This window comes from Bombus pyrosoma, linkage group LG9 (assembly GCF_014825855.1).
Source record: "Bombus pyrosoma isolate SC7728 linkage group LG9, ASM1482585v1, whole genome shotgun sequence".
NCBI lineage: Eukaryota > Metazoa > Arthropoda > Insecta > Hymenoptera > Apidae > Bombus > Bombus pyrosoma.
In genome coordinates this window covers 2,202,728-2,217,898 of record NC_057778.1, presented here as the reverse complement: position 1 = coordinate 2,217,898, position 15,171 = coordinate 2,202,728, and the positions used below count along the sequence as shown (strand labels likewise).

Here is a 15,171-nt window from a genome sequence, read left to right as displayed (position 1 = left end):
ATGGCGGGGAAAAATACTTAATCGCCACGCTATGTAAGTACCATTGTAAGACATAATATTCCACTTAATTTGTCGTTGCTATCTTACCACTTCTCTAATGAACACTTCGCTCTATCATTCGAGTATTACGCAAAAACTTTCGAGCACGATTATCACGCGCCTTTCCGCAGCTTCTTCTACCAAAGATATCTCAACCGCTTCGAGAGCTTGAAGCTTCTGACTTTTTCCGCGTCCTCTAAGGTCGAGCAATTACAAGAGAAAAAATATTTTAGCAGATTAAACAAGATAATCGGTGCATCTAGGATGGTATTAGACTTTGCCGATGTGATCGAGTTTTTAATTTGATTTCGATATCGCGAACGGAAATGTTGATTATTCAATGAAAAAGTACATATTAAAAAATCCATACTTTGGTAATTTAAAAAGATGTGAAAAAAAAAAATAATTTCTCGGTAGTATAACATTCCTTTCTCCTTCTGATTTAAAACCGGAATTAAATATTTCCTCTGATATTAATAATATTTTTAAAATATCAGTTATTTATCAGATATGCTTTAGATCCTTGTTTTTTCCACGAACAAAATCAAAATCTATTTCAGTGGGATGCATCGGTCTGAAGGTAACGGCGAACGAGAGATAAGTGAACTCTCCCGCTTTCATCTTTTCCTTCTCGGCAATAAATCCCGGGGAAAAAACCTATCCGGATCTCCCGCTGGCCTTTTCGCCGCTTAACCTAAAAATTCATTAGATTATAAAGCCATTAATGCTCATACGCGCGACCGGATTTCTCTTTCGGTTAGCCGGGTCCTATGGTCGAATTGATATCCTGCTCGGCTAAAACTTTGATCGCGTTTCATTTGGACTTTCGTCCGACTGGATTCTTAATCAGATCATTTTCTATAATTTGCCATAAGAATGATTTATGGCGTAAGAATAAACGTTCACTGTCGCTACGATCATTGGGAATTTTTTTTACACCGATTATAATAAGAATTTGTCAAAAAGGAGCGTAATAATTTTCACGAAATGTCTTACAAAAATCAGATATTACAGCGTACTATCTGTTGAATCGTTTCGATCTATCACCGGCACCAAATTTCTATGGCGATCAATGTGTTAAATTAAATTAATCCTCTACAATCAGAATTTTTGTCTGTTGGTAAAAAGGAAACGAAACCGCGACTGTTTGTGTATTTACGAAAAATGTAAATGCGCGAAAGAATGAACGCAATGTGCAAGAATATCTCGAGTAACGTATTTGCTGCGATACTCAGGCGAACGAATCTAATTTAGAATCTAGAATGATCATTTTTATTAATACAAGTAATGAAATGAAATTTAAATAATTTGAATTTGCATACAGAGAAGTAAGAACGACGCGTTGCTTGTTAGCAGAGATACGGTGTAAATCTATCGACGTTTTACTGCGCTCGGCCGAAGAGTAGCCAGATCCGCGAGAAGGATATTTGGCGTCTCTGTTGCGAGTCGCGTGGATGGGCCACGGTGAAGGAAGACGCGCGAACGATGGTGTGAGGGTGGCCCATAAAATCGGGATGTTACGCAAAATATAACGAGCAACGTTCTGCTGGGCTGGCTGACGCTCCTGTCGTAATTCATCCGGCTCTCGCTTGCGTTCTCCTTCCCGACGACACCTGCGTCGGCAACTAAGCCCGTTAATCCTCGAGGTTGCGTCGCGCTTTCATCGCGGCCATCGGTTTCCAACGGCGTTCCTTGCCGCTACTTTGCAGGCTCGTCCTGCGTGCCTTGTTTCTCGATCCTCCGGCCGCGACGTGCCGCCGCTCCATCCCAACCAGTCATACTTGAATCGTAAATCCAGCGACTCTTAAACCTAAAAACTCCTTGGATTGTCTACCCTGAGGCTCAGGATAGAAGTACGTGAGAGAGGAGAAATGGGTTGTAGGTTGAGAAAAGTGGGGGAGACTGTAGCTAGAGAACGAAGAGATAAGAAGGATGTCGGCTTTTTATCTTTTAAACGTTTTCAGGAATTCGCTGATTGCTTCTGCGGCCTGTATTTGTCTCTGTATTTGGATTTGGACAGATTTATCGATGGATGTGTCCTTAGAGATTTGTCCTGAGAGATGGAGAGTGTCCTTCAGATTGAGGAATACACACATAACGAATTATAATTTCTTCTTCTTACAAGCGAACGAGATTATGATTGTTGGCGGATAATTAAATATAATTTAATCTTTATGATCGATGCTGTTCGTATACACTGACTCGTAGAAGTAGTATTTGGAGCATTTACCATAGGAAGCCTTCATAGATCACATTACTTACAATATTTTCTAAAATGTGCGACAGTAATCGTGGCGTATTTTATTCCAGCGGAATTACAGATCCCGTTCCATTGAACCCCTAAATCACCTACAATCTTTTCAATCTTCTAACGTAACCACGTACTGATTAATCTGATCGAATCTGATCGAATTGTCACTTGAAAATAAATATCGTATCTATCAATGCTAAACTTCTTAAACCAACAGAATTCCAACATCGAGTTGTTCGCCGTGCTCCTAACGATGCTAATGTCGTCTATCAGGAAGAAAGACTTTCTAGGCGAATTTTCAATTCTCGGACCACGCGGCGGAATCATGCAAACGAGCCAGATCTGATAGAGTATGAACGAAGGACGCGAGGGTGATGGAAAGGGAGCAACAAAAGCTCGTCGACGAAGAAGGGAGAGAGGGAAAGAGCGAGAGAGAGAGAGAGAGAGAGAGAGAGAGAGAGAAAGCTAGAGAAGGACAGGTGCGGGATAAGGGATGAAGAGAAAAGGAAGGAAAATGTAAGGTCCACGGTGCGGTAGCCTCTAGCTGGGGCCACACGTACCACGGTAATTAAAAGAACCGACAGATGTCTCTCTTTTACCGTGGGGTTTTATTTCGTTACGACGACAACGACGACAACGACGACGTCCAGGACAATGACGACGCAGACGACCACAGAATGCGTCTCGCGTATTTAAATTTTCCACCGGCGTTCCGGCTGGGAATTCTTTGATTAGAAGAACCGTCGCAGCTGCCCCCGCAGGCGTACCGCGATTACCTAAGTGCGTGTTTTTTCTACGTAGACGCAGAGAGTCTATGGTACCTTTTTGCTGTTTTCACCGCGCTAAACTGCTGCGCGTTTGTATACGCGTAGAATGGTGTCTCCCATGCGCGCCGACGAACCTCGGCGAGAAAAGGTGCCGGGAAAGGAGCTGGAAAGCTATTCGAGACCCGCATTGTTCGTGCTTGTGATCTTGGAGACAGGCGGGCCTCGTATGGCTGGCCACGTTTTGTTGTGTTCATAGCGAAAGAACATTGGAATTAGATTGCCTCTCTTGGGGCAGTTTTCGAATATGCGTGGTTTATGGTTCTACATGGAGAAGAGACTGTGGAGATGAGATTTTTACCTTAAAGACGATTACTAATAGGAAAGTTGTTTTAATCGACTCTCTGACAGTGTAATAAAATGTCGAAGGATTCGGATTTAGAAAATACTAATCGTCCCTTTAGTCTCAAGATTTCTGCTGCGTTTCTGGCATCGGATACTTCTTCTCTTATAGGACATAAATAAATAATAATAATCATTATTATTTATCAGGTAGTAATAATAATAATCATTATTAGTATCACGTGTGATTTAAGATGTGACATTTATAGTATTATATTTGTCTATATTGTTAAAGGCTTCTTTTAAAAAATTCGAAAGAAAAAGAAGAGATTCAGGAAAGGATTCCATTCAATCTTTTCTAACATCTCACGTTATCGAAAGAATTGGCACGATTAGCGAAACACAGCCGAACAACGAGATCCAAAACTTCCTGTTCGCGCCGGATTACCACGATCGCAATTACAACGAAGCGATCCTCTAATTTCACTCATCGCCACTTGTATTTCACCTCTTTTGTTAACCGCTGATTCGACGAGAAATATCGTTCGGCCGGCAATAAAGTTTCGCGCCGCGGGGGCTGATAAAGCGCGGCACACATACCGTGGCCGGTGCAGGGGGTGGGGTACGGTCACGCGCGGCTTCTATATTTTTCTCCTCGGCGCGGCGGCGTGGTGACATTTTTCAAAAGGCGCGGATATCATCGGGGACCATCTAAATCATCCCCGACGCGCGGTCGAGTACGACGCACCCTATGCTCGGCCTTTGCAAACACCGCCCCTCTTACCACCCCTCGAAAATACATCGGTCTGTGCGTTGGAAAACCTGGTGATTTTCGTTAGTGCTTGCTCATCGAAAAAAAGTTGGACAAAAAAAAAAAAGAAACGAGTAAACGGGGTGGAGAGGGCGGTTTGAACACAGGTCAGGTCAGGAGGGTGGCGATGCGGAAGTGGTGTGTGGAGACACGCGGCTGGATGGGCGAGAGCACGTTGGATTACCCGTCGACCGAATGTACGAATGGACCGCGTGTGGTTCTCCGAGATTAGCCTCGGCTTTATATCGGGATTACATATGTAAAACCATTAGGTTAAATCATTTTTTAAATAAACGCATCCTATCCCCTTTCGCCGGTGGCCGCGACCGGCGCCGGGACAGATACGAGACCGGCCTGCAACAGCCCTTCCCGAACCAAAGGGGTGAGTCGACCGGACCCGTGCGTACCACTGAAATATTCCGTAGCACGTACGGCACGCGCGTGCCGGATCCACCGGTTCTCGTTTTGGAAGACACTTGAAGATTAATTTGAAATGCTTGGCGTTGCTCTTGTGGAGTTTGCAGTGTGTAAAGTGTTTTGAGAGCCGCAAAGTGTGTTTAGAAGAAAAATTATGAACATTTACGATGCTTTCCACGCGAGAGGCTCGATAGAAAAGCGAAACATGATAGCGAATTTCTACTCTTCTACGAGTCTCCGCAGATCTTTGTAAAACGTATAAGTTAAACTAAATTTCTCAGTGATGTATGCGTAAATACTTTCTCCGATTGTATTTTCCTTACTTTTTATATTTTATATTCGATATATTAAATATAACGTTTGCCTTAACATTGCGCTAATCTTAGAATCTCGGGGAAACTTTAAAATGTACACTTTTATAAAGTACACGAAGATAATTAAGAGAAAACGTACCTTCAAAAATTCCCGTGACTCGTAAAACGTATTTTCCTATCGAAAAAGTGTAGATTACAATTAAGTATTCTTCTCTACCCAAATTCCAGCAAGATTCGTACCGTCATTTTTTTCTTTTGTCAGGAGAACGTCCCAAGGAGTAGCGAGGATCAGAGAAACTGGAATCAACTCTCGAACGAGGACACAGCATTAGGGGTTTACGAGGTGAATACTCGAGGGACGATTCGGAGGAACGTTTGTCGGAGGTGGAGTGGTTGGGCGGTTGGGGTGGGGTGGGTAGCGCGAGAGGTGAAAATTATTCATAAACGTAGGCCGGTTCGCGACGTACGGAGCGAGGGAAAGAGACAGGAAACGGGGTGCAGAGATCTCTCTGGTGGTGCGCCGCGTACAGAGGCCGAAGCTGAAATCTACCGAATATTAAGGTAGGCGAGGTCCTACCAGACCGCATAATAAACACATAACGGTAATCCTTAAAACAATAATTAGCCGCGAGAGCCAACCAACAGGCGACGATCTTCCGGTAGTGCACGAAATAACGCGCTGGTTTCGTAGTCCGTTTGTCGAATTAATACCGCGATTCGCGATTCTGCGCAGCGACTTACTCTTACTCCGATCCAACTTATATACACGCGAAAATTGCAACCTTCTTCTTCTAACGATTATCGCCCCTAACGAAGGCAAACTGTTACGGTGAAAGTTAGATAGGCGACCTGTCGTGCTTTCAAATTTTTCATTTAAGGAAAAGTTGATGTTCCGGTATAATTTCAAGAGTGGTGATTAACTGTCCATTGTTTTAATTTGGATTAATTGTCCGTTGTTCAAAATTTATTTGATGTTATTGCTTCTTCAAGATGTTAAATCGTATCTATAGAACTTTTTATCTACGAGTCTTGAGAAGGATATATTGCGGTTAGCAAAAGTGTTTGCGATAAATCGAGTCTTGATGTGGCATAAACAAAGATTTCTAAACTTCAGATCATAAGTTCGATAAATTTAGAGGGAATTGTTGTCGTTGCAAGGGCTTTTTATTCATCCAAGTACGTATCAAGAGGAGATTTAACTTGTTAATAATTAGTGAAATATAGATATTGTTCGTTTCGTTAATTATGAATTGTAAGAAATTCATTAGCAATTAGTAGGTGAAATAGCGGAGGCCAATAAAATCTGAGACTCTCGTTGGCATTTGAAATAGCCAAGTTACCAAAGGTAGGTGGAGAAAGTCTCTAGCGAAGAAGAGAGAAAGAGAAAAGAGAATAGGTTTTGGATGGTGGAGGTCGAAGAAGAGTGGAGGCAACGCGAGGTGGTAATAGTTTTAATCCGGTGTCTTGAAGTCGGGATTTGGTGGCGTAGCAGTTAGTGGCTGCTGGTAAGTCCAAGCGAACCCACTTCGCGCTCTGATATCATAATCCGAATAATCACTATTATTGCCGTCATTTGCTTAATCCAAAGCACGGTCGCTCGGTTTTCCACGCTTCGAAGCTTGGGATCTGCCGGCCGATGAAGACACCGAGCACACTGTATCGAAACTATTATATTTTCGTAGCATTTCTACAGAAACTGCTTGAATTACATTAAACACGCGTTACACAGTTTGAAAATTAACAAGTAAATATGACATGGTAGTTTGGATAAAAAGCTATAGTTGAACACATTTCATTCTTCATGAATCGATATGCAAATCCTTTTTCAGCGAAACTTATAATTGCCATGATTTTGGTATATTTAGAATGCAGGCGAATTAACGCAAAAGCTACGAAATCAATTTGATATTTAGTAAATTACAAAGTATAAGAGAATATTCTTAGAAGAGAAACTAAGATTGTACTGTGTTTTCAAAATTAAAAATTACGAAGTACAACGACTGTTTGAAATTTTTGCAAAGTGTCTAGTGACTTACGAATGAAAGCTACATTTACTCGAATATCGCTTAGTATTTCGAGCATACGCGAAAATACGTAAAATATATAATTACACCGTAGTTAATTTGTCGATAATTGAACGATAAAGAATACATCTTCGATGAAGCAGAAGATTAGAAATTAGAATCCTACTTTAGATACGATCTCATCGTCATCGCGATTCGTCCAACGGGATGAAACGCAGTAACGACGCGACGTCTAAACTTTTAGTTCTTTGGGAGAGAGCAAATATCTGTCCACGGTGGTGGAAGTTTCACGGGCAATAATGCATAAACTCCATTTAGCTGTGTTTAAGCCGACTGGAAGGAAGGAGACATTAAATCCCTGAGATTCGTTCTAATGGCCGCGACTCTCTTACAAACTGTTCCGCGGCTCTTTTCCGCCATACATTTAACCGGAGGGGGTTACGCGTGCGTTCTTATAAATTCCCTCGATCCTCGGCGCTACGGCGGCTCTGTGTCGCGGTACCAAGGTAGAATCGCTTAAGTGAAATAACGAAAAAACTTTAGCATAAACTGCCGCTCTTAATTTGACCAGTTTGTTCAGGTTGGCCCACGCGGTTCATGGGGCTAAACGTTTTCGTTCGTTTCCGGAAAAACTTGGGAATTATGAATTAGCGGGAAGTCGGCAGGAAGGTAATGCATTTATTCCAGGCTGGACTTATTATGAAATTATAATGCAAAAGACAACTTGGAGCGAACGGCTACCCTTTTACCACGTTGAATTAAGTAGCATCGTCGTTCATCGTAATTCAAATTAATTTGAATTTTCCTTCCGTTCGTCCCCTTGCGATATCTTACGCTTGTCTCGTTGCTGGCCGCTCTTCTAGATGCTGCCAAGTGATATTTCAGCTTCTTGGAAGCCAAGCGATATATGATCGCTACTTATCGAAACAAAATCGCTATAAACGATAGTAAATTCTAAGGTAAATCTTAAACAACAAAATGTTTGCGATGTTTCTATTTTTTAATTGTTGGAGTTAGCCGATGTGCTTTTTTCTGCGCACGTTTCACAATATATGAGAAAGCTAATCGGTCATGATGTTAAAGAATAGTATACAAGGTAATGTAATAACTCCAACAGTCTTTGATATCTCTCTTATTCTCAATGATACGCAGAAAATCTTCTTCTATTTTGCGATCTCTTTCGTTAATGCCAGATAAATTACACAGGCATCCCGAACACACGTAGCCATTCACAACTATTCTAAATTTTAATTAGACGATCATGTTTTCTTCCTTCATACCCAAATTCGAAACTCTCTTCTCTGATCTTACTTACAATGAACAATCGTTAAAAATTCCTGTTCTTTCATATATATATACATGTAAACTCTTTTCTTTGAAGGTCATAACGAGCAAGGTAGTCTTATATGTAGCAGAGTACCTATGACACCATTGGTGAAAATAAAAATTCGATTGAGCGAGCGGTATTAGAAAAAGAAAGGTAGGAGATGGTTGAGGCATAATCTTGAAGGTTGTGGCTAATTGCGCGAGGTTCTAATCACCCGAAAGATTAGACAGGAGTACGCGAAGATGCGGAGAAGTGACAGAGGCGGGCGCGGAGGGTAATGTTACACGAGGCAGTAGTCTTGGTGGCATGTGTCGTTGATGAGGCGGTTAGTATTCAGCGGTGCTTTCCGAGGCTGGAACTTTTGAAAACTAACCGAGTAAAGCCACCTTAATTCCATAAGAGGGAGGCCAAAGGGGTTCGGGCGTCATCGTAACACCCTCTTAATTACAGGATATTAGGACGCCCACAGGAGCCACGGAGGTGCAGGAAGCCAGATAGTGCGATTTATTATTCGCGGTCTACCTTATCTCGGTTTTTAGGAGCCGGATTTCTTCGTCTGTAAACTTCTCTCTCCATTCTCGGAGATTGATTTCGCGTATTTGCTGCACGGATTTTCCTACAACTCTGAATGAACGGATACGTTTTCTGTTTACCAGTATTTCTATTTCGACGAAACCTCTATGTGCACTATACATATACATAAGTACATGATATACGCGAATTTAATAGACGAATTATTGTGTCAAAATGAGTTTTATGGGGTTTTAAGAACATTTGTTGACGATTTGGGTTTGATTGCTACTTACATGCAGAGTATTTCTTCTTTCCCACCTTGAAACATGGCATCCTTACCCCAACGTTTGGGAAGCTCCATGAGAACTAAGCCTAGATTGCCCCACAATACCAGTTGCGTGCCAGTCTCGTTAATTAATAGATTCTTTATTTCGAAGATCGGAATATCGGTAGGTCTAAGTTTCTGAAATCATACGAAATAATAACAATTAATAAAAAAAATAAAAATGAAAGATCAAACTAAATAGAAACGAAAGAATTCGAAAGGCTAATAAAAGATGAATAGAATCATATAAAAGTTTAATCATTTGTATCTTCGGTTCAGTAAAAAGTTGTATTCTTATGCGGAATAATTATTGTCTCATCCCTTTCAGACAAACCGCTGTTACTCACTACCATCGAGAAAAAGAAAATAAATAAGAACAAAATGCACAAGACCAATAAACGTTAAGTAGAATTAGATAAAAGTTTGATCGTTCGTACCTTCGTCGGTATTACAATTTTAATTTTCATCCGTAACGAGATATTTCCGGCGACCCCTGAAATTCCAGTTCCACCCTCTCCGCGCATCGTCTATCGATTAATAAACTTTATAATACGATCCTGCTCCTCGTTTGTTTTCCAGTTTGATTTTTATCACGATGGTCCGGGAAAAGGGCAGGTGTACGACAAGCCTCCTTCACCCCTGCCACCACCCTCACTGTCGGGATTTCTCTTTAACATTCCCTTGCCGCGCCACCCTCTTTCGCCTCGATATTTAATTTCGAAGTAAGTTCGCGAACGCGAACATCATTACAGGCTGGCAGCCCCGCAGATGGGGTATCGGCGTGTATCAAGGGGCAATTATTTTTTTACCCGAGGGTAGTTTTTGCCAAGACGATGAACGAGGCCCAATGGTATCGAATGTACTTCTTCCATCGTTCTTTCAATGCCTACGACAGCAACCATGGGAACGAACAGAGGCTGGTTAGGGTGACGTTTAAAAAAAAATTGTGTGTCGTTAAAAACTAAACGACTAAATAGCGAAACGAATGTTTTTACGATTTTCCTTTTTCTTACATTGATTTTTGATACGTGATTTGTATTTTATATGCCGACTGTGCTGTTTAAGATACGATATTGAAGACTACTTTACAAATGTTTTCTTTACGATGTAAAATTAAGTACCCAATTACTTAATTCATTTCGAGATTTCCAAGGAGATATTTTCATAAGAATATAGAATTTGTATAATCGTATTCACTTTTAGCAGATTTCAGCTCGATACAATTATTCTTACAAATCGATTCATCGCAATACTCTACGAAATTGACTAACAAATTTCCTTTACATTTACGACAACCAATATACTGTTTGTTCATTCTGGTACGAAACATGCCGAGTAATAAAATCGTTTCTCAATGAGAATGATCTCGGTGAAGTTCTGCTTGCCATCGTGTTTGATTTGCGGGGGAGTAAAAGTGCGAAGCTAAGCGCACCGTAGCATCAACGAAGAAAAGGCAGAGTCTAGTGCGTTTAAAAGTTTCCTTCTCATTAAGACTTATTCTCTGGGGACCTTGGTGGCACGCAACGCGAGAAAGCAGGAAAGAAAACTAGAGAAGAGGGAACGAGGAAGAGAGAAAGAGAGGCAGCCCCCCTCTCGCTTTCTTGCAGTTAGAAACACATTTATTAACGGCAGCTCATCTCATCGCGCTGTTAAGTACCAGTAAGAGAGTGCTCTCTCCCTCCGTTATCCTCTCAGCGAGAGTTCTCATTCACTTTGGTAGCTGTCTGCTGTCCCATCCAGGGGTGAAAAGAAAAAAGACGTCACATCGTCGACGCCTTATTAATTCGGGAGCTGAGGCTGCCAAGCAAGGAGGAAGGTGTCGCGGGAGAGGAGCCCTTTGAAGAAATTAAAAGAACAGAGGGTATAATGTGAACACATCCATTCCCTGACCCTCTTTCTCCCTCCCGTCTTTGCAACATCCTCTTCAGCGTCTCTCTTTCTCCCTCTCGCACTTGTTACCAACTCTGGCAGCATTAACTCCGGTGTTTCACGTTTCTGTTAAATGTCAGTCAGCCGGACGTCTTAAGTCTTGTCACGGTTTCTTAAAATCCGACGTACACACTTATTCACGATCCTTTGTTTTCGTTCCTCTTCCTTTCGGCCTTCTTCTTGCCGTTGAATGGATTCCGTGCTTGTTAAGTTTCAAGATTAATGCGAATTGCTGGCGCGAAAAGAGATTGCGGACAGGAAACCTCGTCGAAACGAGTCGTTGAAAAATTTTGCGACGCGATTGATGAAAGATAGAAATTGTAAACGATGGAAGTAGTTTTTCGCAATACCAGAGTGTTCAGATTTTTGTGAAATACTGAAATATTGACCCTCTTGTACTGTGATTAATTAATTATCGATATTAGCGAATGGACAGGCTACAAGCTATAGACTTCCTTTGTAAGGATACGAAAGCTTTACAATTTTAGTAACTGAAATAGGATTTATATAGTTTGTCGTAATAATTTATGCGGTAGAAAAGCATAGAAATTATCCGAGGAAATGTTATGGATTTAAATGAAAAAAAGTTTTTTGCAGTAGAAGGTTTATTCTTTTTCGAATATGGAGAAAACTTTTCATTCCTCGTAGACTTTGCGTTCTTCAATTTACTCTTGGACAATATTAATGCACGAAAAAAAGTTCATCGAAGGATAAACTTGTTAACTCTTCTAGTGTTTGATCCAAACATAATATGTACAAGAAACGTGAAAGGTATAACGTACGAGCAAGCTAAGATGTTTAAAACAAACAGTCTATTTTATGAAGAATGATTCAAATACAATGATATATTGTAAATAAAAGAAAAAACATATCAAATGTCTGCAAGCAAATGCACTCTTACTTTGTCGCATTTCGCGTTTAATGGAAAGACATTTCATAGAAATATTACTAGCGAGTCAGAGAAAAAGGAATTTACAAATACAATATGTCGTTTGTTATGCTAAACGTATAGATGGAGAAGGCTTAAAAAAGGAACAAAATATTATTGTTCGTGATACGATGTTGGCTTATACCTTCGCTGCATTTAAATATATTATATAAGGAATAATTATTAAGAGAAATTAAAATTATTCGACATTTGCTTTTAATTACATTCGGCTATTTTGCCCAGCAGTCAAAGGATTAATAAGATACTTAAATCGCAATACAAAGGGTTAATAAGTCTTTTAAAATGATCTTTTGTTATTTGTTTCTATTATATCTGTTTCTTTCCAACGTTAAGGATTTTTTACGCGATTCTGATCAGTAAAATATACATCATACTGTTACCGTAGTCGAATGGAAGCTAAGTTGCACGAGCTAATTGACGATACAAAAAGTCAAAGCATGCTTTTCCCCTCGAACTTCTGAATTAAAAAGCGACGAGATCAGAACACCGTTATAATATCGATGACTCGAGATAAAAGCGACAGTGTTCGAAGCGTTTAATTAGAAAATAGTAAAATCAGCTGGATCAAATCATGCAGGGAATCCGCCCAATGATTCGCTGAAATGACGGGTACACGTAACGCAACGCGACAGGTGGGTAAACTGAGACGAAGAAACAAAAACGGGCAGCCAGATAGAGAGAACCGGATAGAATAGAACGACGGTATAATGGGGTATCGCGTTTGTGTATCGTTGATTCGTGGTTCACGTACGCGGAATGACGGGAATACGCAATAAGTTAATCGTGTTAGCGGCTCGGTTGATTAAACGAACGATCAGGCTGATGGTGAGTGTCGTACGCGGCGCGTAGGGACCATGGGTGCGGCATAGTCGGACATTAATACAAAACTCGATTGTCATTCGTCGCTCGACCTACCCCCGAACGCCCATCCCCCTGATTACGTCGATTCATTAACCGTAGCCGGCGGTATCGTCCACCCCGAAACGAACTGCTGTTTCACCGTTGCACCGGAAATCCTATTAGCCTTCGTCACTGTCCCATCGGTGGCGAGAAATTAATCGCGTGTCGTTTTGTTTGGATTCCCGCGTTTCTTACTTAACCCGCTGTATCGTTCTCGTTTGCGATCGGCCGATACGAGATACACGAGGTTTGTACGAAGTGGTAATACTTAAAACACGGATGATCAACAGACTGTGAACAAATGTACATGGAGTGTATGTAAATTGTGTTTAAAGGAATATGTTTGAAATATACCAGTGTTGGAAACTGAATCCTGATATTTGTTCACGTTTGGCAGCATGTAATTCAATTACGAAATCACGTATTTTTATGATTGTTACAACTGCGCGTAATAAAATATCACGACGATAAAATTGATTTTTCTATGCTAACGACAAAATCAGCGCAATTGTGAGAGATGGTGGAGCTCTCTTGCCATTTGAAAACCTCTTTATCTTCAAGTTGGAAATTCATTAATTATGGACTGTAATATGAGTTTAATATATGGAACATCATCTACGTTACAATATTTAATAACAGATATCGGATAATTTCCCTAAATTTGCAGCTATCAATCGCAGGCTGAATCCAATTCATTCGCATAGAGACGAAACGTGTCAAGTTTCGGAGCAAAAAGAGAGGAAAGATCGGTAGAAAGTAGGGTGGATAAAGGGTGTCGGAGGAGGACATCACGATGGAGGAGAGGAGGGTGGCTAGGAAAACGGAGTATGAGGAGTAAAAGGGGTGAGGGTACCCGGGTACCGATGCCGACACCGGCGCCTGTGTCGCACGAGGCTGTAATGCGTTATTAATGAACACCAAGAATTTCATTAAAGATTGTTTGTATATCAAACTGTCCACTAAATTATGCCCTATAACCCCCGTGGCGCCTTTCCGTGCCTGGAAACTATTGGCTGTGGCCGCGGTAGGCACCGCCTTTCGCACCTACTAACTGCACGCGATTCTTGAACATCTTGTAATGTCAAACGTTCTATTTATACGCTTCTATAAAAATCCTCTGATCGAAGTTCGATCAAAGAAATTCCACGATCAAATGAGAGAGAGAAAAAAAGGTGACGTCACGATTTTAATATGGAGAAACAAGGGCTCATCGATTAGATAGGCTGACTCGGCTCGAAGTCAGTTATTTCGCAACCTTTGGAACATATATTATTAGAAGGGACGATATAGGTAAGTACGATGTGACGAGGGCGATGCGAGGGGAAGAAGGATGAACGCGGAGACAGAGAAGGGAGAGGATGAAAAGGGTGGGAGGGAAGGTTCGAAGAAAAGGGACAGAATGAACAGGCACGACGCGTCGAATGAACGGCCATGGGGAAAGAGAGGAACAGGCCGGGTAGACACGCTGGGTGGAGGGATACAGTTAATCGTTGGGAAGCTATTAACTTCGGACTGGAATGCCCCATAGCGCCTCATTTCGTTCAATGCAAATTTACGCCCGACGTCGACCACCTAACGGGCCTCCCTCCACCTCTTTCTCTGTGAAAACGACGCGTATACCGGGTGTTGCTTGCTGTCCTTCTGCGACGTCTACTGTCGCCTCGAGTGGATTGTCTTATTCTACTTTGTCGAGGATTAGCCAACTAGCGATCCGGTAAGTCCGTTTCAGAATCGGTGAAATACTGGGTCATAATTTCCAGCGTGGCTAAAGGAAATTTATTGTCTTAAAAGAATACGTTTTTTCGTGATAATAATATGTTTGCTAAGAATATCGATAAATCGACAAGTTTCAAGTTGTAAGTTTCACGCGTAAGTTAGGGTTCTCCAATTTAAATTTTGCATTGTGTCGAATAATCAGTTGAGCTGTAACATTGAAAACTCGTTTCTACGATCCTCTTTGTTTTATTACGAAATCACTGCTACGTACGAGAATTTATTTGCAAAATACTTACGATTTCTGAGATTTAATCTTTTGTATACGTAACGTGAAAAATCGTTTCTCTTATTGTTCTCAGGAAACGAAACTTTTGCCTGCGAATAGTTCGGTACAGAAGTGCGCAAAGGGTTAACGTATCTTGCAGTCTCGTAACAAGGTCTTGTAGCTCGTTCAAAATGCCTGGAGGATTTGTAAATTCGAAAATCATGCCTAATTGAAATTCTTGGAGAGTAATGGTCTAAGTAGTCAGAGGGAAGAAGCTGCTTGAAC

At 41.2% G+C, this 15,171-nt stretch overlaps 1 protein-coding gene across 1 annotated transcript in view; it reads right to left on the bottom strand.

The window, feature by feature from the left end:
- LOC122570615 (nuclear pore complex protein Nup88) overlaps positions 1 to 15,171 on the bottom strand; it is a 71,922-nt gene that overhangs the window by 8,319 nt on the left and 48,432 nt on the right. Inside the window, exon 2 of the mRNA XM_043733156.1 lies at positions 9,096 to 9,265. Within this exon, the coding sequence (XP_043589091.1) occupies positions 9,096 to 9,265 (170 nt within the window). The remainder of the gene's footprint in view (positions 1 to 9,095; positions 9,266 to 15,171) is intronic.